General features: G+C 41.6%; 1 protein-coding gene across 1 annotated transcript in view; it reads left to right on the top strand.

The window, feature by feature from the left end:
• The window catches only part of LOC126139908 (trypsin-like), a 40,490-nt gene extending 14,782 nt beyond the window's left edge, over nt 1–25,708 (top strand). Inside the window, exons 2-6 of the mRNA XM_049915230.1 lie at nt 2,000–2,085; nt 9,268–9,365; nt 22,465–22,600; nt 25,484–25,600; nt 25,703–25,708. Of these exons, the coding sequence (XP_049771187.1) occupies nt 2,000–2,085; nt 9,268–9,365; nt 22,465–22,600; nt 25,484–25,600; nt 25,703–25,708 (443 nt within the window). The remainder of the gene's footprint in view (nt 1–1,999; nt 2,086–9,267; nt 9,366–22,464; nt 22,601–25,483; nt 25,601–25,702) is intronic.
• The last annotated feature ends 10 nt before the right edge of the window (nt 25,709–25,718 follow it).

Genomic DNA, 25,718 nt, shown 5'->3' with positions numbered 1-25,718 from the left:
AAAAACCAATGTGCGAACTGCCTGTGTTGAGAAAAATCTACAGGTGCTAATGATGCCACGCGCTGAATATGGAAAGGATAAAGCTGCTGGCACTGTAACACATTCCAGACAAGGGTATATTTGGCACTAAGGATGTGTTCAATACTTAGTGTATTTGTAGCTGGAGTGTCTTCAGCATGACGCAGAATCTCGTCTACCATTTCGGCAATTCACACTGTTCGATTCTGACTTGTATCACGCATACTTGCACGGGAAGTGCCTATTTCACGCAGCAGGTGATGCCGACGTCCGAATGTTTGGTGTTGTGAAACTTGACGGTCGCGAAAGCGCTGTCGACATCCTCTCACTACAGTTCATCCATTCACAGACCCGTATACCAGATGCGTGTCAGCCATTTCAGTGTACGGTAACCGCTCCATGTACACTGTTGTTGTCGTCACAAGGTAATAATGACTGCGACTGAATCGTTGTGAGGATTCGTTTGTGCGGAGCTCAACTGCGCGGTTATCAAATTTTTTCACAGTCCAGTTTTTTCACAGTCCAATCTACCGACTGTCACGAATGATGAGGACAACACAAACACCCAGTCTCCGGGCAGAGGAAATCCCGAACCCGGCTGCGAATCGAACGCTAGCCACTAGACCACGAGCTGCGGACATGAATTGCTATGTTTACAAGTAACTTACTGTTGTTTTCACAAGGCGATGATGGTTACGAATGAATTGGCGTGTTTCCGAGCAGACGTCAGATCCAACCATACGTACACAGGGCAGTTTTGTATGTCAGCACACATTCCCAGTCAGCACACCGAAACAACAGTATGTCAGCACCACTGACAAAATGTTCCCTAGCGTTAGGACTTGACTTCGGTGCCCATATGTTGTCGAAATATATTTCTTTTGATGTTCTCTACCTCCTGTATTAATGTGAAAGAATAGTTTCAGAACACTCCATACAAACAGTAAAGCTTAGACGAACACTTTATAGAGATCCAAAGTGATTTCACAGCCGATAATGATCAATTGTAATTTAGTTTAAAACATAAATAACGCTATTCTGGACAATGCAGCAGACGGTTCAGTCGCAATTTCTCCTTAACGATATTTTGGATTGAAACATCATTGTTATCTCTGCGAACGGTTTCAATTTCGGGGTTGTAGAATCTACCTTATAAGACTTCCGATGCAGAGTGAGTCCCTAAGCCGGCGAATATATCGAAATTGGAAGGACGTCAGCTTAATAACAGTGCGATCACTTCACTCCTGTCAAGGTATCTGAAAGCACCAAAAAACACCCACCTCGCCCCCTCCCCCCACCCCTCTTCCAACCAGATTCTTTAGAGAATCGAACTCCGACCCGCGTATAAAATGCCTTGTCCCGTTATCGTACAGTGCTATGTATTTGCAGGTACATTCAGCGGTGTATGTGGATACTATTTGAAAAATATTTCTCCAATAGAGTTAATAGTAAAGAAGTAATAAATTAAAATACCGAGTCTTATGATGAAGTATCTCGTATGAACAGCGAAAATGTGGTAAGCGATAAACTAGTTTCCTTTTATCATTTTGAGCGCGATGTCAGCGACAAAAAGTTTTGCAGACATTTGAAATAAAGTGTAAAGTTTGTTGGAAGTCGCTAAGCGCTCTCATGCTCAGATATTAGACGAATATAGTTAAGCTGTCTCAAAACGTCTCCACAGTTCCTAAGTTTAATGTTTGAATTACTGTGTTAAACCGTTAACGTGAGATTATATATCTTAATGAGAACTGAGATGCCATTTTAAATATTTAAATTCGGTCAATAATTCAGTTGTGTGAAATACTGAAAATCTAATCTTTGTTGGCTCTGGAACTCTTTAAAATAGGCAACATGCATCTGGTGCATCGCTTAACGGCCGCGCTGGTACCGGGCCTGACTCAGAGTTCTGTTGGGATCAAAGACAAAATATCATCTCTAGAGTAGTCCTCTAAACTCTTTGTGTTATGGTTGTGTATTACAGGCGCCCCGACGATGCAGGCGGTGTCGCCACTGAATGGAAGAATAGTTAACGGCGAGCCAGCTGAACGAGGCGAATTCCCGTCACAGGTGAGTACCCGCCATAAATCCACTTTTCATAATCACCAGCCACTACTGGATAAAGATCTCCTCTATAACTTTGCACGCAACACGTTCTGCAGCTATACGCATTGATGTTCCTCTTGCAGGTTTTCTAATTTCGTCTACCGAAGTTCCATGAGGTCGTCACTCAGTCTTCTCTCTTCCTTTGCAATCCATCAGAGAACTTCCCCTGTCCGATGAACAACCATCGCCAAACTTTTCCTGCCCATCTCCATTTCATTTTTGTTAGAGGCAGAAATATGTCTGTTTCCCTATCAATTTTGGTTATTTTTCGTTTTCTGTCATTTGTTGTAGATCCAATTATTTTCTAGAACTCCGTAAGTGCAAAAATAGTCAACTTGTTGGTAACTGGTACTATTTCGTTTTCGAGGTATCGATGTATATTAATTTATTGCGGCATTATAGTATTGGTTTTCCAGACTTACTCTGTTAAGTCCTTCCATTGGTTGTTTATCTGATGTACACACAATAAGTGCTACATCATCAGCGAAACGCAGATGGTTCCATATACTAAATTAACATGTATTCTGTCTTACTTTATCCAGTTTAGGACTATGACAAACACTGGAACAATAGTTTTAACTAAAGGGAAATTCGTTCGAGTTGGCTGCTTTGGACGTGGAAATAATTCAACAGCTGCTCTTGAAAATTGATAATCATACCGGGACTCGAACCCAGATTCTCGCCTCGACCGCCTCGGCCATCCGGACACGCTATCCTTCCGACTCAAATTCCCGACTGCTGTTCGCCTCTGATGTTACAAGCTCGTTCATATTCCTCGTCGCTCGCAGCCTCACTGTATTCCCGCTGGGGGATGAACGATGATATGCATCCACATTGAAACAGTCGTATGCCCGCCGAGGTGTACTTATAGGTATTTTAAGTAAGGAAGCAAGTGTTCAAAAAACATAAAATAATTTGATACAAATTTTTGCTTCAAGGCAGTAGTTGGTCCACATCGTCGTCTAATAGGTCCAGGCCTTTCCATAGTATGAATGAAACTATGGTGGTTCGAATCTCGTGATTTATTCTTCTTCATTTTTTCCATATACCTGTATTTCTACAACTTCACAAAATCGTTTCCATTAGAATGCCGATGCTGGAACATATTAAGACAACAATTGCACGCTTGAAATCTAAATAATAACTGTGAGAGATTGAGAGAAATCCGACGTGCCGCTTTGTCTTACACAAATTCGACGTTAGCGGGAGAGCATTTCAGAAGAACAGTTTCTGGAATATTTTACAACTATCAACAACGGAACTTTATCCAAGCGTTGTTTTTTGAACGCTACTTTCATTGTTGATTTTGATCAGAACCTTGTAAACGAAGTTTTCAGTATTATTGGGTCTACAACTCTGCTTCCACCGTTTTGCAATGGACGGCAGTAGCGGCAAGTGAGGTTCAGGTGGTTGGTCATAGCTGTAATACAATAAGCTTAGGCATCTGTAAACATAAATCCATAAAAATATTAGTCGATTTGTGATTGCAGCATAAGGTTATTCTCCATTAAGTACGTCAACTTACTTACCCATTTCTCCCCATTTGCGGGAAGTTTTAATTTTCTGCTTTAACATGAAGAAATCTGCGGCTGTGGCTCTTAAAATTCTGGGTAAGACGAATGGCGAGGGAACTATTAGTGGAAGAACGTGCATAGAATGTTTTCAACGCCTTAAGAACGATGATTTTGATGTCGAAGACCGGCATGGCGTGGGAACACAGAAAGTTTTCGTAATTACTGAAACAGACAAAGACAGTCACAGTACATCATTATCAGAAAGCAATTGATGCGTTCGAGTCCAGCACTGAAACACAAAAGGCCACAATACAGCGATAAACACGTAAAGGTAATTTTGCAGCAGGTCAGTGCTCGACCCCATGTCGCAAAACCTGTAAAAATATACATGGAAAAGTTGAAATGATAAGTCCTGTCCCTCCCACCATATTCTCTATACGTTTCTCTTTCTGCCTACCACCTTTTTCGATCAGTTGCATACAGTCTGGCTGACCAAAACTTCCGGTCGTATGAACAATTGCAAAATTGAATCGATTCATGGATCCCCACAAAAGACGCCCAGTTCTTCCTCCACGGGATTCGTATGCTATCCGAAAGATGGGATAATGTAGTGGCCAGCGATGGGCAATACTATGAATCATAATTTTTTTGTAAATTTTCACAATAAATCCCCGAATTTCGAGAAAAAAAGGCGGAAGCAAAGTAGTAGATCTAGTACGTAATCTATATACACCTCAGCAGCCAACGGCCTTGCCGTCATATCATCGAAGTTAATTGCTGTCGGCCTTCAAGACCTGTTCGGACGGTGTTTTTTTCGTATGATCCTCATTAGATGTACATTAATTACACCAGTTTATCTTATTTTTGCCTTACATTGTTCTTTAAGGTTCCAAAAGAAAAGAGGATGACGAAATTTACATCTACATCTACATCTACATGATAACTCTGCAATTCACATTTAAGTGCTTGGCAGAGGGTTCATCGAACCACACTCATACTATCTCTCTACCATTCCACTCCCGAACAGCGCGCGGGGAAAACGAACACCTAAACCTTTCTGTTCGAGCTCTGATTTATCTTATTTTATTTTGATGATCATTTCTACCTATGTAGGTTGGGCTCAACAAAATATTTTCGCATTCGGAAGAGAAAGTTGGTGACTGAAATTTCATAAATAGATCTCGCCGCGACGAAAGATGTCTTTGCTGTAATGACTTCCAGCCCAAATCGCGTATCGTATCTGCCACACTCTCTCCCCTATTACGTGATAATACAAAACGAGCTGTCCTCTTTTACACCCTTTCGATGTCCTCCATCAATCCCACCTGGTAAGAATCCCACACGGCGCAGCAATATTCTAACAGCTGTCTCTTTAGTGGACTTGTTGCATCTTCTAAGTGTCCTGCCAATGAAACGTAACCTTTGGATCGCCTTCCCCACGGTATTATCTATGTGGTTTTTCCAACTGAAGTTGTTCGTAATTTTAACACCCAGGTACTTACTTGAACCGACAGCCTTGAGAATTGTACTATTTATCGAGTAGTCGAATTCCAACGGATTTCTTTTGGAACTCATGTGGATCACCTCACACGTTTCGTTATTTAGCGTCAACTGCCACCTGCCACACCATACAGCAATCTTTTCTAAATCGCTTTGCAACTGATACTGGTCTTCGGATGACCTTACTAGACGATAAATTACAGCATCATCTGCGAACAACCTAAGAGAACTGCTCAGAATGTCACCCAGGTCATTTATATAGATCAGGAACAGCAGAGGTCCCAGGACGCTTCCCTGGGGAACACCTGATATAACTTCAGTTTTACTCGATGATTTGCCGTCTATTACTACGAACTGCGACCTTCCTGACAGGAAATGACGAATCCAGTCGCACAACTGAAACGATACCCCACAGGCCCGCAGCTTGATAAGAAGTCGCTTGTGAGGAACGTTGTCAAAAGCTTTCCGGAAATCTAGAAATACGGAATCAACTTGAGATCCCCTGTCAAAAGCAGCCATTAATTCGTGCGAATAAACAGCTAGCTGCGTTGCACAAGAACGATGTCTTCTGAAACCATGCTGATTACGTATCAATAGATCGTTCCCTTCGAGGTGATTCATAATGTTTGAATACAGTATATGCTCCAAAACCCTACTGCAAACCGACGTCAATGATATAGGTCTGTAGTTCGATGGATTACTCCTACTATCCTTCTTAAACACTGGTGCGACCTGCGCAATTTTCCAATCTGTAGGTACATATCAATAGCCTTTCGCCCCTACTCTTCAATCTGTACATCGAGGAAGCAATGATGGAAATAAAAGAAAGGTTCAGGAGTGGAATTAAAATACTAGGTGAAAGGATATCAATGATACGATTCGCTGAAGACATTGCTATCCTGAGTGAAAGTGAAGAAGAATTAAATGAGCAGTGTAATGAGTACACAGTATGGTTTGAGAGTAAATCGGAGAAAGACGAAGGTAATGAGAATTAGTAGAATTGACAACAGCGAGAAACATAACATCAGGATTGATGGTCACGAAGTCAATGAAGTTAAGGGATTCTGCTACCTAGGCAGTAAAATAACCAATGACGGACGGAGCAAGGAGGACATCAAAAGCAGACTCGCTAGGGCAAAAAAGGCATTTCTGGCCAAGAGAAGTCTACAAATATCAAATACCGGCCTTAATTTGAGGAAGAAATTTCTGAGGATCTACGTCTGAAGTACAGCAGTGTATGGTAGTGAAACATGGACTGTGGGAAAACCGGAACAGAAGAGAATCGAAGCATTTGAGATGTGGTGCTATAGACAAATTTTGAAAATTAGGTGGAATGATAAGGTAAGGAATGAGGAGGTTCTACGCAGAATCGGAGAGGAAAGGAATACGTGGAAAACACTGATAAGGAGAAGGGACAGGATGATAGGACATCTGCTAAGACATGAGGGAATGACTTCCATGGTACTAGAGGGAGCTGTAGAGGGCAAAAACTGTAGAGGAAGACAGAGATTGGAATACGTCAAGCAAATAATTGAGGACGTAGGTTGCAAGTGCTACTCTGAGATGAAGGGGTTAGCACAGGAAAGGAATTCGTGGCGGGCCACATCAAACCAGTCAGTAGACTGATGACCAAATAAAAAAGGTACAGATCTATCGGTGAGCGAGCGGTTGTACAGGGTTATTACAAATGATTGAAGCGATTTCATAAATTCACTGTAGCTCCATTCATTGACATATGGTCACGACAAACTACAGATACGTAGAAAAACTCATAAAGTTTTGTTCGGCTGAAGCCGCACTTCAGGTTTCTGCCGCCAGAGCGCTCGAGAGCGCAGTGAGCAAAATGGCGACAGGAGCCGAGAAAGAGTATGCCGTGCTTGAAATGCACTCACATCAGTCAGTCATAACAGTGCAACGACACTTCAGGACGAAGTTCAACAAAGATCCACCAACTGCTAACTCCATTCGGCGATGGTATGCGCAGTTTAAAGCTTCTGGATGCCTCTGTAAGGGGAAATCAACAGGTCAGCCTGCAGTGAGCGAAGAAACGGTTGAACGCGTGCGGGCAAGTTTCACGCGTAGCCCGCGGAAGTCGACGAATAAAGCAAGCAGGGAGCTAAACATACCACAGCCGACGGTTTGGAAAATCTTACGGAAAAGGCTAAAGCAGAAGCCTTACCGTTTACAATTGCTACAAGCCCTGACACCCGATGACAAAGTCAAACGCTTTGAATTTTCGGCGCGGTTGCAACAGCTCATGGAAGAGGATGCGTTCAGTGCGAAACTTGTTTTCAGTGATGAAGCAACATTTTTTCTTAATGGTGAATTGAACAGACACAATGTGCGAATCTGGGTGGTAGAGAATCCTCACGCATTCGTGCAGCAAATTCGCAATTCACCAAAAGTTAACGTGTTTTGTGCAATCTCACGGTTTAAAGTTTACGGCCCCTTTTTCTTCTGCGAAAAAAACGTTACAGGACACGTGTATCTGGACATGCTGTAAAATTGGCTCATGCCACAACTGGTGACCGACAGCGCCGACTTCATCTTTCAACAGGATGGTGCTCCACCGCACTTCCATCATGATGTTCGGCATTTCTTAAACAGGAGATTGGAAAACCGATGGATCGGTCGTGTTGGAGATCATGATCAGCAATTCATGTCATGGCCTCGACGCTCTCCCGACTTAACACCATGCGATTTCTTTCTGTGGGGTTATGTGAAAGATTCAGTGTTTAAACCTCCTCTACCAAGAAACGTGCCAGAACTGCGAGCTCGCATCAACGATGCTTTCGAACTCATTGATTGGGACATGCTGCGCCGAGTGTGGGAGGAACTTGATTATCAGATTGATGTCTGCCGAATCACTAAAGGGGCACATATCGAACATTTGTGAATGCCTAAAAAAACTTTTTGAGTTTTTGTATGTGTGTGCAAATCATTGTGAAAATATCTCTAATAATAAAGTTATTGTAGAGCTGTGAAATCGCTTCAATCATTTGTAATAACCCTGTATATGATTGGTAAGTAGGAAGCTATTGTATCAGCGTAATCTGAAAGGAACCTAATCGGTATACAATCTGTACCTGAAGACTTGCCCTTATCAAGCGATCTGAGTTGCTTCGCAACCCCTAAGGTATCTACTTCTAAGAAACTCTTGCTAGCAGCTGTTCATGTTTCAAATTCGGGAATATTCCATTCGTCTTCCCTGGTGAAGGAATTTCGGAAAACTGCGTTCAATAAATCCGCTTTAGCGGCACAGTCGTCGGTAACAGTACCATCGGCACTGCGTAGCGAAGGTATTGACTGCGTCTTGCCGCTTGTGTACTTTACATACGAGCAGAATTTCTTCGGATTTTGTACCAAAAATCGAGACAATGTTTCGTTGTGGAACCTATTAAAGTCCGTGCCAAATTTCGCACGTCTGTAAATGTTAGACAATCCGGGATTTCGCGTTCTTCTGAACTTCGCATGCTTTTTCCGTTGCCTCTGCAACAGCGTTCGAACCTGTATTGTGTACCATGGGTGATCAGTTCCATCTCTTACCAATTTATGAGGTATGAATCTCTCAATTGCTGTTGCTACTATATCTTTGAATATGAGCCACATCTCGTCTACATTTGCATAATCAGTTCGAAAGGAATGGAGATTGTCTCTTAGGAAGGCTTCTAGTGACACTTTATCCGCTTTTTTAAATAAAATTATTTTGCGTTTGTTTCTGGTGGATTTGGAAGAAACGGTATTGAGCCTAGCTACAACGACCTTGTGATCACTAATCCCTGTATCAGTCATGATGCTCTCTATTAGCTCTGGATTGTTTGTGGCTAAGAGGTCAAGTGTGTTTTCGCAACCATTTACAATTTACTAACAAAATATTGTGTTTATGTATTGTGATAACACGTGACTGACCAAAATCCTCAGTTTAATTACTGGCAGGTTAAATTAATACTGACTACACATAAGTATCATGGGTTTCAACATTAAAATGTATTGTGAATTACAAGTGTGATTCTGTTTCAATCAGTACGAAACAATGATATCTTTTGTTCATATTGTCATTCATGTCTATAGCCTTATACCGTACAACATCCACCGATTCATTTTGCACTGACACGCAAATCTGGTGTTGCAGCTGTCCCTGCAGAGAAACGGCGCCCACTGGTGCGGTGCGTCCATCATCGGCGACTACTGGGCCATCACTGCAGCTCACTGTGTCGACTCTGTTGGCAGGTGAGCGGGTTTATTTACTGGCTTAATTTTTATTCAGTTGGATCGCACTGTCAGGACCAAAGTGCACGCCATAACAAACAGGAAGAAGTATGTTGTAATAGAAGTTTAATATACATTACTTTGTTATTTCATTCATTCATTCATTTCATTGTTGCCCTTATGGACAGTGTTTGAACTCGAAAATCACATGATGACACAATTTTCACTTCTTTCCTTTCTTCCTCTTCTCTTCCCAAAACCTCTTCATCCTTTGGCTGTGCTCCTGTTTCCTTTGCTCTGTCCATAATGTTCCTGTCTTCTTTCTCTCATTGACAATAAATTTTGCACTCCTAACTTTGTTTCTGAAGTATTTCCTGTCTCCTATCATTTGCCTGTTGATCCCTATCTGCCTTAAGTCTTCGTCTATTTCATGATACCAATTTGTTTTCTTGCTTGAGCTGTTTACTACATCAAAAATTTTCTTTGTAAGTCGGTTGTTGTCCTTTCTCTGTATGTGCCCATAGAAAGTTAATCTGCGTTTTCTGATCGCGTCTGTTAGTCTGTGAGTGTGCTGGTACAGCTCTTAGGTAGGTCGCTTCATCCATATGCCATCTCTGTGAATTGGTCCAAATATTTTTCTGAGAATTTTGCGTTCTATTTTTTCTGTGTCTATGATGCCTGATGCTCCAATTGTGGTTGTTTCTGACGCGTACAATGCTTCTGGTATTTCATTTTACTATGATAGCATTCACGTATGTGTGTTGCAGTCGTTTGTGAAGTTACGAAATGTACTCTGGAAAAGTAAGGTTTTCCATATGTGAAAAACTGTTTTAAAGTACAACATCGTCATGTACAACATCCTCATGTACATAGTGCGACCATATGGATTTTTAGGGAGTGTGCATGTGGTGTGGATGACGAACCCGAGCAATAATAATTGTCTGAACCAGTTTAACAATTTCTTTCTCTTTCGGATTTTGTCGTAGTTAATCAATAATGATATGCTGCAGGAAAGAAGGCAAAAAATTTCTCCTACTACACGACAGATTTCCAGCCATGACCAACCAAAAGCCTTGCACACAGGCACGCATGGGAAATCCATGTAACAGTGTCCAATGGCTGTTCTCGCGGTCTGAACCTCCCTGTTTTCACTTGGCCTGGAGAACTTATCTAGCCAAAAGGATTCCTTTTAGTGTCCCTCATAATGCAGTTGTTATGAAATACTGTTCGCCCTCTCCACTTCTGCTGTCCAGACACGGGAGACTACCATTTCCCTGTTCTGTGCCTGTGTAGGGATGCCTTTCAGCACCAAACAGTTTTATGATACTCCGGTCCTTCTAAGTCAACTTGCCCGTCGCAAGCCTGGCAAAGAAAGCCCCAAAGGCAGCAGAAATAATAGGTCCCTTTCACCATATTAAAAAGAAAGGACAAAAACAATTAGCTATGCAGTCATTTGCAGTAATGAATATTGTCTGTAGTTTTCATGCAGCGTTAAATAATTGACTATACTAATGAGTGGGATCTGCACGTTACATTACAACAGTTGGTTATGTGATAGTCCCTGCATAAACTGCCACTTAACAATGTGATTTAGAAATCAGTCACAGTATTGAAACACATGCCAGAAAAAAAATCATGTGTTCGTATCTAAGCTACCCTACAGGTACAACACTTTCCTGTACTCTTCAAAATAAAATACAAAAGGACTGAACTCTCAATTACCCGAGTAAACACAATTAGAACAATAATTATAACAGTAGTATTACATAATGGGTAAATACTTCATTTCCCACAAAAACACAGAAATTAACTTCGTCAATAAAAAAATTCTGTAGTGAGCTAGTACTTAAAGCAGTTAGAATATAAACAGAATTCTAGTAAGACAGTAAAAGAGGTACCACTATTGATCGTAGTATGACATAGTCATATCCTTTACGCATCTCTGGTTCTCTGGAACATTCGGAGTTGAGCGCACCTTTGCTGGCAGGAGACATTATCGTGGTGTTGACTTCAATAATCAGAAAACTCCCCCCGTCCCCTCTCCCCCTCTCCCTCCCATGATTCTTTAAAGAATCGAACTCACACGTATAAAAAAGCTTGAAACGTCTGATTATCTTACAGATGAGTTAATATGTTTAATATGTGAAGTTAAGCTTGTAAGGGAGTAAAAGTTTTATACGTTTAAATGCGGTAAATAATCATATGAAATTCAAATTTTGGGTGCCGCTGGAAGCCACTGAAAAGGCAACCTGCTACTGGAACTCCGTCACATGAACTAAGTTCGCCGTTTGGCGAAACAGATGTCTAAGAAGTGCTACCGTTCGAGCGCTTGTGTGTGTGTGTGTGTGTGTGAGTGTGTGTGCGTGTGTGTGTATGGAGAAAGGTGGGAGGGTCAGTCGTTATTCAAGTTTCGCGTGAAAGGTACCACAAAAAATGGACAGTTTTCAGGTGACAAAATACGAGTTTGGAAGTTTTCCGTTAATGGTAGTGTCACAATGAGTCATTAATCGGTTTATCCGCGAATAGGTTCTCGTAATTACGTACGTATGAAATCAGTGGATAAATCAGTCTCGTCATTCTTACTCAGCAGCGTCCTTTGCCAGGCTATGTTGCCGGCCGCGGTGGTTTAGCGGTTCTAGGCGCTCAGTCCGGAACCGCGGGACTGCTACGGTCGCAGGTTCGAATCCTGCCTCGGGCATGGATGTGTGTGATGTCCTTAGGTTAGTTCGGTTTAAGTAGTTCTAAGTTCTAGGGGACTGATGACCACAGATGTTAAGTTCCATAGTGCTCAGAGCCATTTTGAACCAGGCTATGTTATTACTTAAACAATTACGGAGGCTACGGTGAACTAGTAGAGCAAGGTAGTTTAATTTTGAAAACCAATGCAGTAATGGCAAATTTTAGTGTGAAAGTGGAACTAAATTTAACTGCTAATACGAGTATAGTTGAGTCTAACCATCGTTAGGAAGTGCGTTACTTTCGAAGTCAACAAACGAAGTACATGCTATGAGTTGTTATCCGTTCAAAGCAACCCTTTCACTTAGATTGCACACTTTATTACTACAATATTCGTGAAGAAAAGAGACACGTTTGTTCTTTTAGGAAACACAATTGTATTTTGTCTATTGACCATCCTTTACCTGCCTCCGATGGCGTGGAAAGAATATTATTTCGGTTAAGAATAAGCAAAATGTAGTGGGAGAGGGGTTACAACGTATAGGTAACAGGACAGTGAAATAAAAATATTCCTACAGCAAAAGAAATCCAGTCGTATTAAGAACTGCTAAGAATGGAGGAATACGTTTCCTGGGAGGTACGTCGAGGACAAACCATTGTGTGGAAGTGAAATATGCAACAGGAAACGGAAGTATTTGAAATAATGTGCTACACAGGGATGAAAAAAATGTGTTCGGAGAAAAAAGTGATGAAGCGCGGCAAGGAAAAAAGTCTGTGAAAAACGTGTGGATTGGCCATTGAGTTAGATACCGAGGCGTACTGTTCTGGAAGAAGAGTGAGGGGGGGGGGGGGGTAAAAATAGTGCAAATTGGTAAGCACTGAAATATGCCAAAAAGGTTATCTAGGTGTATGATATACAGTGATGGTTAAGTGTGAAGAGGTAGTAGATGAAGGACAGAATCAAATTAGTGAAACAGAAGTCTTAACCAAAAGATGCCTTCGCCTGCGTGACCTACCCTCATGCGGGGGACCCAGGTTCGATCCTCGGTACTGCCAATGATTTTTCGTTTGTGGTAGAACTGCACCGGAGTGCACTCAGCCAGCTGAAGAGCCACCTGATTGAGCGGTAGCGGCTCCAAGGTAGGAACGTTAACGACGTCCTGGAGACTGGTGTGCTTACCCCATGCCGCTCCGTACCGCATCTGATGGTGAATGCCTGATGATGACACAGCGGTCGGTCGACTATCGCGTGTTCTTCAGAGCCCGAATGCGTTTCTTTCCTTTTTTTTAAATGTAACCTTATCATAAGTCAAACTGAACTTCGATGTACACTGGTTTGCTATGCTACATTCATGATTTGTGTGTGCCAACAATCACAACTCACTGTAGTCATGCTGTACTATAAGTTCCTTTAGGTCAGAGAAAGCAGTGGAGCACAACCTCTGTAGGACTCTGCGTGGTTAAGCACTGTGGTGTTCAAACCAATCTTCGGGGTGATGACTGTTTTGCTTCTTACCTTCATAGTATGCTACCATCAATAGCATGTAATTTAAAAATAATATCACATTGGCCCCTGAAGACCATTCACAAAGCAGCTCAGGTGTAGTACTTAATTAACACTGTCACCGTCTTATCGTTTAGTCAATATGATTCTCATCTATCTCTCAGTGTAGAGAATACGGGGGATTTCTGTCTACAGTCGCGTTTATTGGCCTTCTCACCAAATTTCCCTCCTACGATATCCATGTCTTGCCTGTTTATTTTTGTCATTCACTATGTAAATCTTGCATTACTTTATACTTTAACCTGTGAGTTCATAAGAAACTATGACCCGGGTGTTTACTGTCCTGAAACGTAACCCTTTACACGAAATCTGGCCCTTATGTGAATAAATGCAGTGTGCTAACTTACTTTCTGAATGGCAAGAAGTTTCTCATAGCACAACAGGGTAATTATAGGGAGGTTTTAGAGGACTTAAAGCATGAGAAAACTGCAAACATATTCCCATCACAGTCATTATATAGGGTGTTTCACATTTCATGTTACACACTTCTAGAGGTAGTACAGAGGACTTAGTAGATCAGGTTTTCATAGGAACCCTACTGAAGCATGTATGAACACTTGTTCATCTTCGCTAGTGTGAAAAACATCTCCTCTATTGAACAAGTGTTCGAAGCTCTTAAGATATGCATTTTAGAGCCCATGTTTACTAGAAATTTTTTCTTCTCTATGTCGGCAAAGCCACCTCTGAAAGTTTCCTTCTCTAGAATCGTAGCAACAACAGTACCGGTACACGTATTCCACTGTCAGAGGTATGACAACGCTTTTCGCTTTTGGATTTCGACTAGTTCGTTTCCGGTACAGGGGCCCTTACCTCAAATTGATGCATTTATCCTTCTCCATCGTCCATGAAAGTTTATAACATCATTACAGAAACACCTTTTATATACATACATTTACAGGCGCCGATGCCTACAACTTTGATGCTCTGTAGCGTCTGTGGATGACGGTCCTAAAACTTGATCTACTAAGCCCTCTCTACAACCTCTAGAAGTGTGTAACGTGAATTGTGAAACACTCTGTATTCAGAAATTCCCTTTAAAAACTTCTAGAACTTGTAGAGGGGAGTGAGTACATAATATTTTAACGGTATACTGGTAATTTCTACTTTATGGACCGTCTGACCACAACTGAATGAAACACAATTTTTCGTGCCATACGCGTTTCGCCTTTATTTTCTGCAAGGCATCTTCAGTGGCCTGGAATATGTATATATTTTTGCTATTTACTTTACGTTATGGTCAATGTTCCTATAGGTTATAAAAGATTCTGGTGGTTGGTTTTTGCTATTATGTAGTAATATTTTGAACTGTACTTACAGGTTACGTGGACGATTTTCAAAATATTACGCTCCTGTTACATTTTTGGTGTTGTTCTTCTTCTTGTAAATGCCAATTTGCGGTTTTTTTTCCACATTTAACAGCACTAAGAACTGAACACTTGTTTGATGCAGCGTTTTGGTTTGTGTTTCCGACTGTCAGATGTTAGTGCCAAAGATTATTGCCAACTTTCGAGTGGAATTATTGAAGTATCTCTGATATGTTTGTGTATGCATTTGTGTGTGTGTGTGTGTGTGTATTTTGGTGTGATATATATATATATATTTATAAGAAGAGTAACAATACCAAAAATGAAACAGGAGCGCAATATGTAGAAAATCGTCCATGCAACCTGTAAGTACAGTTCAGAATATTACTACATAATAGCAAAAACCAACCACCAGAACTGTTTGTAACCTATAGGTACTTTGACCAAAATGTAAACTAAATAGCAAAAATATGTACATATTCCAGGCCACTGAAGATGCCCTGCAGAAAATAAAGGCGAAACGAGTATGGCACGAAAATTGTGTTTCATTCAGTTGTAGTCAGACGGTCCATAAAGTAGAAATTATCAATATACCTTAATATTATAGGCAACTGAGGAAGACAGGACTAAAAAAGTTGAAGACATAATACTTTGAACAAGAACCCACGTCCGGTTACGTACCGTTTCCGCGCTACAGCAGTTTAAAATCATGTTTGCTAGGTAGACATGCACGGTGGGGGAGCTTACGTCGGATCGGCTGATGTCATTTGATGTCTACCCTATCCATCTGAAATGGTTCGAGCCTCAACATGGTTGACTACACGTTTACAGAATACACTGGCATGATCCTTCTGTAAGGCGAGGCTCACGGAAACGGAAGAGCTGCTGGTCGCCTTTAATAAGATCGTTATACACGACGTACGACTACATCGCACACCCTTTTCGCCACAATTACCAAACGGCTTCGAGAGGGGATACCTTCACCGTCAGCAGGTGGGTCTGTGGCGCTACAAGGAGACGTCGCACACCCGGATTGGAAGAAGCATTACGTTACATTAATGATTGTTCCATAGCTCATGAGTACGACAGCTCGTAGTGATGTGGAACGTGTTAGTTTAACATGCTGCAGTGATCGCGCTGCATCACGTTTCCTCTTTGTTTCTTTGGTCACTAAAGAGTGGAATTATAAAACAAGTGATTTTACTGGTTCACGTTACTAATTACTTTAAAAAAGTGATTGCGCAACCAACATGTTTCCAGATGGTTGTAGCATGGGAACGGTACTTTTCCGGACATGGGTTCCAATTCAGAATACTATCTACTTGGTCCCCTCAACAAGTCCTGAAATGTTTGCAACTGGAATTTCCGAACACCCTGTATGTATATGAATTACACTACACCACAGACATGGTGTAGTAGGCGGGGGGGGGGGGGGGGGAGGGGGAGTGGGAGGGAGGTCTAATTATACAGCTGAAACCTTCACATGAACGCGTATCAGGTAGAATTTGTAAGCTACAACTAGCGACTCTGCGAGCGATAGTATTAACTGGTGATGCCAGTACGACAAGTAATTCAACTCAAACGTTATTTATTAAAAATACAATGAACACAGAACTGCGCTGAAAAATTGCACCAGGGGAAGCGATTTATTTTCCCCCGTCTTATACACATTTCTTCTTTCTCTTATTATCATGTTAAAATCAGCTTCTTTTCCTAAAACACAGCAGTGTTTACCAAATTTCACCTCACTAACATGCAAACGTAGTGACAATTGCGTCAGACTAATGGAACAATTTACCATTAATCAAACAGATGTGATAAGTATGGTCATTAGGTTATGAGAAGGTCAATCTAAGTATAAATATAAAAGTGTGATTCCTTCATTTATGTTCTCACATGCTCATACTAATTCTTAATTCACCAGCTACCGATGACCCTTACTGCATTGAAAACAAAAATCTGTTGTCACTCCTGTAACGCAGTAGATAAGAAAGTTTCGTAGATTATCTATATGACAAAATATTCTCCGCTTGCATGCTATCACTCACCAAACATCCATTTCGGTAATTCTGACCGTTTATGAGACATGAGGGAAGTTATGAATATTTCACTTCCTCTCTATCTTTGAGCATACGAACGGAAATGAGTGCACTATGTGTAATCCATATTCTCGAGATGGCGATAAATGTAGATCTCGTCTCAAGTTTGAAGAAAAATTCAGTATATTAGCTCCATTTTGTACAAAGCAATATGTTCAATAAGCTGCACCAAACGCAAACTTCGAGCGCCATTATTTCTCATTGCAATCTTTTCAGTGCCTTACTTATTATACACTGAAGCGCCGAAGAAACTGGTATAGGCATGCGTATTCAAATAAAGAGATATGTAAACAATGAGAATAAGGCGCTACGGTCAGCAACGCCTTCATGAGACAACAAGTATGTGGCGCACTTGTTTAATCGGTTACTGCTGCTACAATGGCAAGTGAGTTTGAACGTTGTGTTATAGTCGGCGCACGAGTGATAGGACACAGCATCTCCAAGGTAGCAGTGAAGTGGGGATTTTCCCGTACGACCGTTTCACGAGTGTACCGTGAATATCAGGAATCCGGCAAAACGTCAAATCTCCGACATCGCTGCTGCCGGAAGAATCATAGCTGCGGCTGAAGAGAATCGTTTCAGCGTGACAGAAGTGCAACCCTCCCCCAAATTGCTGCAGATTTCAATGCTGAGCCATCGACAAGTGTCAGCATCGGAACCATTCAACGAAACATCATCAATATGGGCTTTCGGAGCCCAGGACCCACTCGTGTACCCTTGATGACCGCACGACACGAAGCTATATGCCTCGCGTGGGCACGCCAACACCGACATTGGACTATTGACGACTGGAAACACGTTGCCTGGTCGGACGAGTCTCGTTTCAAACTGTGTCGAGAGGATAGACATGTACAAGTATGGAGACAACCTCATGAATCTTTGGACCCTGCATGCAAACAGGTTACTGTTCAAGCTCATAGATACGAGTCTGACAGGTGACATTTTCGTAAGCATCCTGTCTGATCACCTGCATCCGTTCATGTCCATTGTGTATTCCGACGAACTTGGGCAATTCCATCAGGACAATGCCACACCCCACACGTCCAGAAATGCTAGAGAGTGGCTTCGGGAACACTCTTAAGAGTTTAAACGCTTCCACTGGCCACCAAAGTCCCCAGACATGAAAATTATTGAGAATATCTGGGATGCCTTGTAACGTGCTGTTAGGAAGCATCTCCACCCCCTCGTACTCTTGCGGATTTATCGACAGTTCTGCTGATTCATGGTATCAGTTCCCTCCAGCTCTACTTCAGACGTTAGTCGATTCCATGCTACGTCGAGTTGCGGCACTTTAGCGTGTTCGCGGGAGTCCTGCATGATGTTAGGCAGGTGTGCCAGTTTCTTTGGCTCTTCAGTTTAGAAATATCACAATTACTATGACCGTTAATGAAATGGTAATCAATTCATTATGAAGCTATCAAATGAGTGAGGTTATTTTTTTCTTTTTTACAGATCCAAGGTGCGTCGTTGGCCTTTGACACTGACCATTACGCTCCAGATACGGATGTCAGCTGATCGGCGTTGCTGTGCTCCTAGCCGTCTCCTTCAGCCTGAAATGAAAGACTCCTACATCCCACCAAGCTTTACTTTATATGTCCAAATAAAAACTCCATTTCCCCTTCCGTTCCCCACATAGGACCATGGTTTTTGTTATCATCGTCACTATTGGCTGAGTTCATGAGCTGACCTGCCAATCCCCGCCGTTCGAATAAAGTCTCTCGCTCTCTTTTCAACTTGTCTTTACGATTTACTCTTGGGTTTTGTCCCCAGCGTATAGTGAGAGCATTTCAAGGTCAGTGTACTTTAAAACTAGCATTCTTTGCCGCGGTCTCCAGTCGCTGGCGTGATGAGTTGTGTAGGCGCCAGTTCGTCGCTCTCTGCACTGTTGTTGTTGTTGTGGTCTTCAGTCCTGAGACTGGTTTGATGCAGCTCTCCATGCTACTCTATCCTGTGCAAGCTTCTTCATCTCCCAGTATCTACTGCAACCTACATCCTTCTGAATCTGCTTAGTGTATTCACCTCTTGGTCTCCCTCTACGATTTTTACCCTCCACACTGCCCTCCAATGCTAAATTTTGTGATCCCTTGATGCCTCAAAACATGTCCTACCAACCGATCCCTTCTTCTAGTTAAGTTGTGCCACAAACTTCTCTCCTCCCCAATCCTATTCAATACCTCCTCATCAGTTACGTGATCTACCCACCTTACCTTCAGCATTCTTCTGTAGCACCACATTTCGAAAGCTTCTATTCTCTTCTTGTCCAAACTAGTTATCGTCCATGTTTCACTTCCATACATGGCTACACTCCATACAAATACTTTCAGAAACGACTTCCTGACACTTAAATCTATACTCGATGTTAACAAATTCCTCTTCTTGAGAAACGCTTTCCTTGCCATTGCCAGTCTACATTTTATATCCTCTCTACTTCGACCATCATCGGTTATTTTACTCCCTAAATAGCAAATCTCCTTTACTACTTTAAGTGTCTCATTTCCTTATCTAATTCCCTCAGCATCACCCGACTTAATTTGACTACATTCCAGTATCCTCGTTTTGCTTTTGTTGATGTTCATCTTATATCCTCCTTTCAAGACACTGTCCATTCCGTTCAACTGCTCTTCCAAGTCCTTTGCTGTCTCTGTCATCGGCGAACCTCAAAGTTTTTACTTCTTCTCCATGAATTTTAATACCTAATCCGAATTTTTCTTTTGTTTCCTTTACTGCTTGCTCAATATACAGATTGAATAACTTCGGGTAGAGGCTACAACCCTGTCTTACTCCTTTCCCAACTACTGCTTCCCTTTCATGCCCCTCGACTCTTATAACTGCCATCTGGTTTCTGTACAAACTGTAAATAACCTTTCGCTCCCTGTATTTTACCCCTGCCACCTTCAGAATTTGAAAGAGAGTATTCCAGTTAACATTGTCAAAAGCTTTCTCTAAGTCTACAAATGCTAGAAACGTAGGTTTGCCTTTTCTTAATCTTTCTTCTAAGATAAGTCGTAAGGTCAGTATTGCCTCACGTGTTCCAACATTTCTACGGAGTCCAAACTGATCTTCCCCGAGGTCGGCTTCTACCAGTTTTTCCATTCTTCTGTAAAGAATTCGCGTTAGTATTTTGCAGTTGTGACTTATTAAACTGATAGTTCGGTAATTTTCACATCTGTCAACACCTACTTTCTTTGGGATTGGAATTATTATATTCTTCTTGAAGTCTGAGGGTATTTCGCCTGTCTCATACATCGTGCTCATCAGATGGTAGAGTTTTGTCATGACTGGCTCTCCCGAGGCCATCAGTAACTCAACTGGAATGTTGTCTACTCCCGGGGCCTTGTTTCGACTCAGGTCTTTCAGTGCTCTGTCAAACTCTTCACGCAGTATCTTATCTCCCATTTCGTCTTCATCTACATCCTCTTCCATTTCCATAATATTGTCCTCAAGTACATCGCCCTTGTATAAACCCTCTATATACTCCTTCCACCTTTCTGCCTTCCCTTCTTTGCTTAGAACTGGGTTGCCATCTGAGCTCTTGATATTCATACAAGTGGTTCTCTTATCTCCAAAGGTCTCTTTAATTTTCCTGTAGGCAGTATCTATCTTACCCCTAGTGAGACAAGCCTCTACATCCTTACATTTGTCCTCTAGCCATCCCTGCTTAGTCATTTTGCACTTCCTGTCGATATCTTTTTTGAGACGTTTGTATTCCTTTTTGCCTGCTTCATTTACTGCATTTTTATATTTTCTCCTTTCATCAATTAAATTCAATATTTCTTCTGTTACCCAAGGATTTCTATTAGCCCTCGTCTTTTTACCTACTTGATCCTCTGCTGCCTTCACTACTTCATCCCTCAGAGCTACCCATTCTTCTTCTACTGTATTTCTTTCCCCCATTCCTGTCAATTGTTCCCTTATGCTCTCCCTGAAACTCTGTACAACCTCTGGTTCTTTCAGTTTATCCAGGTCCCATCTCTTTAAATTCCCACCTTTTTGCAGTTTCTTGAGTTTCAATCTGCAGTTCATAACCAATAGATTGTGGTCAGAATCCACATCTGCCCCAGGAAATGTCCTACAATTTAAAACCTGGTTCCTAAATCTCTGTCTTACCATTATATAATTTATCTGATACCTTTTAGTATCTCCAGGATTCTTCCAGGTATACAATCTTCTTTTATGATTCTTGAACCAAGTGTTGGCTATGATTGAGTTATGCTCTGTGCAAAATTCTACAAGGCGGCTTCCTCTTTCATTCCTTCCCCCCAATCCATATTCACCTACTATGTTTCCTTCTCTCCCTTTTCCTACTGACGAATTCTAGTCACCCATGACTATTAAATTTTCGCCTCCCTTCACTACCTGAATAATTTCTTTTTTCTCGTCATACATTTCATCTACTGCATACAACACAAAGCGTGACCGAGGGCTCAGTGTCCGTCCAAAATATATAATTCACTGGGTGAGCACCAACGTTACGAACTGAGCCTGGTCATGGTCCTGAAATTCCGCCCTGGCTAGCAAGGGTTTGGCGACGCTTGCCAATGGTAATCATTTCCCTGTCTGGATTTGTTCTACTTCATTACAGTAGATCTACACGGAACTACCTTCGAGATCTCTCTCTTGTTGAGGAAGTTCAGTCTCAAACCATTAACCTGTTCCTGCTGTTCCGACTGTTTCCCTAATTTCTCTTCTTCCATATTCCCATTTCTATTGATGTTAGAGCTCAAGTACTTAAATGCGTCTTTCCCTTGTGTCATCATGGTTATGTTTCATTGACTTCTGGTACTGCTATGCGTTTCTCTCGGGAAACATTCAAATATGTCCTTCAAGTCCTAAAATAGAGCATGAGAAACATTGGTTTTCTCCAGAAATTTTCGTTTGGCCATTGAAAGTGTGATGATGAAATCCTGGATGCTTCCCTTTAGGCGAAAGCCATACGGCCCTTATAGTTTTTATTCACGTCCTTCCTGAATGTAGTTTCTATGATACCTGAGTAGATCTTTCCAAATATAGAGACAGTAATGGTTACTACAATCACGATTATCCTCCTTCTTATGTATGTGAGTGACTGCTGCGGCTTTCCACTCTCTAGAGGTTTACTTTGACTTCTACACATCCAACACAGTATTAAGTAGCCGATCTTCTGTTTATTCTCCAAGAATTTAACCATCTTTGGTTTGATGCCATCGTCCTTTGTTGTCTTTCCACTTTTTAGCTTCATAACAGCTATACGCTCTTCTCTTACTTCAAGTTCTTCATTTGCTTCTGTTATTTCTTCTCTTGGTCTTCTTTCATCTTATATTCACTCGAATTCAGTAGACTGTGGAAGTATTCTCTGACTTGCTCCATTATTTCTGTTTCTGTTGATTTTTAAGAATTTCGGAGGAAATTCCCATTCTCGTGTACACTGAGATGCAGTATGTAGCAATAACAGTTTTTTTTTAGGATACAGGTGCAGTAACAAAGTCTTCTATCTGCAGCTACGACGTCATGGAGGTGCGAGCGGGCGTCACCAATCTGAAGGAGGCGGGTTCACTCCACGCGGTTGACGTCATCACCGTTCATCCACAGTACGATCCGTCTGACTCTTGGGTCAACGATATTGCCTTACTTAAAGTGAGTATTTTGTAGGTGCAAGGAAACTGAAAAGTCAAGGGTGTTCGAAAATACCTCGCAATGAGGAAATTGGAAGGACAAGCTGTGTGTACGAAATATTTACGGAAAAAAGAGAAAATATTTGATATGTTTAAACAAGAGTTAGGAGAGGACCTTAGGAGCCGGAAGCTGTGCTACGAGAGAGATCGAGTGCTTTGGCGAGCGCAGAAAGTCGTTCGGCGAAGTCCCGCTGCTTAGACGTTTTTTCAAGTCAAAAAATGAATGTCATGTTTACCTGACATGATCATTCAATGTAGGAGGCGATCTATAAGTTTGTATCGTAGTCCTATTTTGAAAACTAATTTATCTGTCAAGATCGCTTTGTTAACTCACTTAGTTACTAGTTTCGGAAATAAGTGTTGTCATCTTCAGATCCGTAAACCCGGGCATTGGTAGTTATATAATACAATACAATTCGAATATTATGAATTACCTCGAAGAAAACGGTCTATTCACACACAGTCAACACGGTTTTAGAGAACATCGTTCCTGTGGAACAGAACTAGCTCATTACTCACACGAAGGGTTGAGTGCCATTGACAACTGATTTCAAATTGATTCCATATCTCTAAATTTCCAGAAGGCTTTTGACACTGTCGGAACAAGCGGTTTTTAATTCAATTGCCTGCTTATGAAATATCGTCTCAATTATGTGACTGGATTCGTGATTTCCTGTCTAAGAGGTCACAGTTAGTGGTAATTGACGATAAGTCATGGAGTAAAACAGAAGTCATTTCTGGCGTCCCCCAAGGCAGTGCTACAACCCCTCTGCTATTCCTTATCTATATAAACGATTTAGCAGAGAATCTGAACTGGCGTCTTAGGTTGTTTGCAGATCATGCTGCCGTGTATCGTCTAGTAAAGTCATCAGAAGATCAAAACAAATTGCAAAACAATTTACAAAAGATATCTGTATGGTGTGAAAAAATTTACCCTAAATAATCAAAAGTGTGAGGCCATCCACATGAGTGGGAAAAGGAATTCGTTAAACTTTGGTTACACGATGAATCAATAAAATCTAAATGTCGTAAATTCAACTAAATACCTAAGAATTACAATTACGAACAACTTAAATTGGAAAGAACACGTAGAAAATTTTGTGGGGAAGGTAAACCAAAGACTGCGATTTACTGGCAGAACACTTGGAAGATGCAACAGATCTACTAAAGAGACTGTCTACATTACGCTTATCCGTACTCGTTTGGAGTACTGCTTCATCGTGTGGGATCCTTACCAGATACTATCTACAGAGCACATGGATAACGTTCAAAGAAGAGCAGCACGTTTTGTATTATCCAGAAATAGATGAGAGAGTGTCACTGACATGATACAAGGTTGGGGGTGGACATCAATAGACAGCCGGGGTGGCCGAGCGGTTCTAGGTGCTACAGTCTGGAACCGCGCAACCGCTACGGTCGCAGGTTCGAATGCTGCCTCGGGCATGGATGAGTGTGATGTCCTTAGGTTAGCTAGGTTTAAGTAGTTCTAAGTTCTAGGGAACGGATGACCTCAGAAGTTAAGTCCCATAGTGCTCAGAGCCATTTGAACCATTTGAACTGTCTCTAGCTGTTTGTCATCAATAGTGTAGCTGTACAGTAGTAGATTTCTTTTCCTATGTATGCGCAGTATGTTACATTTGTTTGCGTTCAGGGTCAACTGCCAGAGTCTGCACCATTCATTAATTCTCTGCAGGTCTTTCTGCTAATTCTTACTATCTTCTGGCGTTGCCACTTAGGTATAGACTGCATCATCTGCGAATAGCCTTAAAGAGCATCCGACGCTTTCTACTAGATCATTTACGAGTATATCCATTGTTTCAGCTTCCAGTTGACAGTTATACATCACATCGAAGGGATTAGTGCTAACGGACTAGGTTCTTACAGAACAGATCTTAACATAGTGAGAGTGAGACACTATGCTCTCTATACTTATAGGTTAATACGAACAAACAAATTCGAATCTAGTCTAGTGTTCTTACTCCTTTACTCCCTTAGGATTCTTAGAATTATATTGTATTCCTTTTTTATGAGTAATACTTAAATATTTCAGTTAAACTAATTAAAGTTTATTTTTGTTAAAACTACGGCTTACAGCCATCAAAGAGTGGTTTCGATCTCCAGTCCCGAGTCGATGCACTTTCAAAAAATTATTTCACAGTCATAGTTTCCTCCAATCGGCACGGAATTTACTTTTCTTTTTCCAGAAACGATATTCTTGTTGGGAGTGCCTCCACTTCCTCCGCTTACGGTGAACGATCACTAACTAACCTCTCCATACATGGGATGTTAACCATAATCTTCCTTCCTTCCCCCTCAGCCGTTGCTTATTCCTACTTTGTGCTATATTAAGGGAGGTAACAAGGCCTCTTGTTATTGCTGTTTACTTAGAGTAGTACTGGAAATTTCCATTTCGTGGGAACCCTATGACATATCAACTCAGCAGCTCTCACCTGTTGCCCTCTACAAAGTGGAGGCAGCCTTTTGGAGAATCAATCTGATGCATCACCCACCCATGGGATGCTGAAAAGTTAGAGTATCTGGATCTATAAGTCGACGAAGTGCATACTGCATATAAGTCTATTCAATTCAAGCCACTAGTTTCAAGGAGAAGACGGTACTCCTGATGCAGCAATGAAGTATCACATCATAGTTAAAGTTGATACAAACCAATCCCAAAGTAAATTACAAGGCAGAGAATTTGCTGATGTAAAAGCCCAGCCCAACTTTTACAATGAATGTTTTCTTTATCGGTTTCGAGTGGCACTATTTCCTTTGACACTGTGTTCCCCAGTCACTCAGGGGCTTTAATTTCAGCTGTTTCACTACTATTGTTCCGCTTGTGCAGGTATCACCAGCCTTTCCAATTGATGGGGTCACGGTGGCGCCAGTACAGCTGCCAGCGCAAGGGGAGGAGGTTGCAGATGGCGCCAACGTCACAGTGATCGGATGGGGAAGCCTGTGGGTAAGAACTGTCAACCTAACTTCTGTTATCAGTTCGTCAAGAAAGTTACCACTAGTGAACTGACATTTATTTTTTCAGTATCTTAATTCTCACTTTGTGCAGTGCTAGAATCTATTCT

This window comes from Schistocerca cancellata, chromosome 1, assembly GCF_023864275.1.
Source record: "Schistocerca cancellata isolate TAMUIC-IGC-003103 chromosome 1, iqSchCanc2.1, whole genome shotgun sequence".
NCBI classification, from domain to species: Eukaryota; Metazoa; Arthropoda; class Insecta; order Orthoptera; family Acrididae; genus Schistocerca; species Schistocerca cancellata.
The sequence above is the reverse complement of the archived record's forward strand: the minus strand, read 5'-3'. Positions and strand labels throughout refer to the sequence as shown.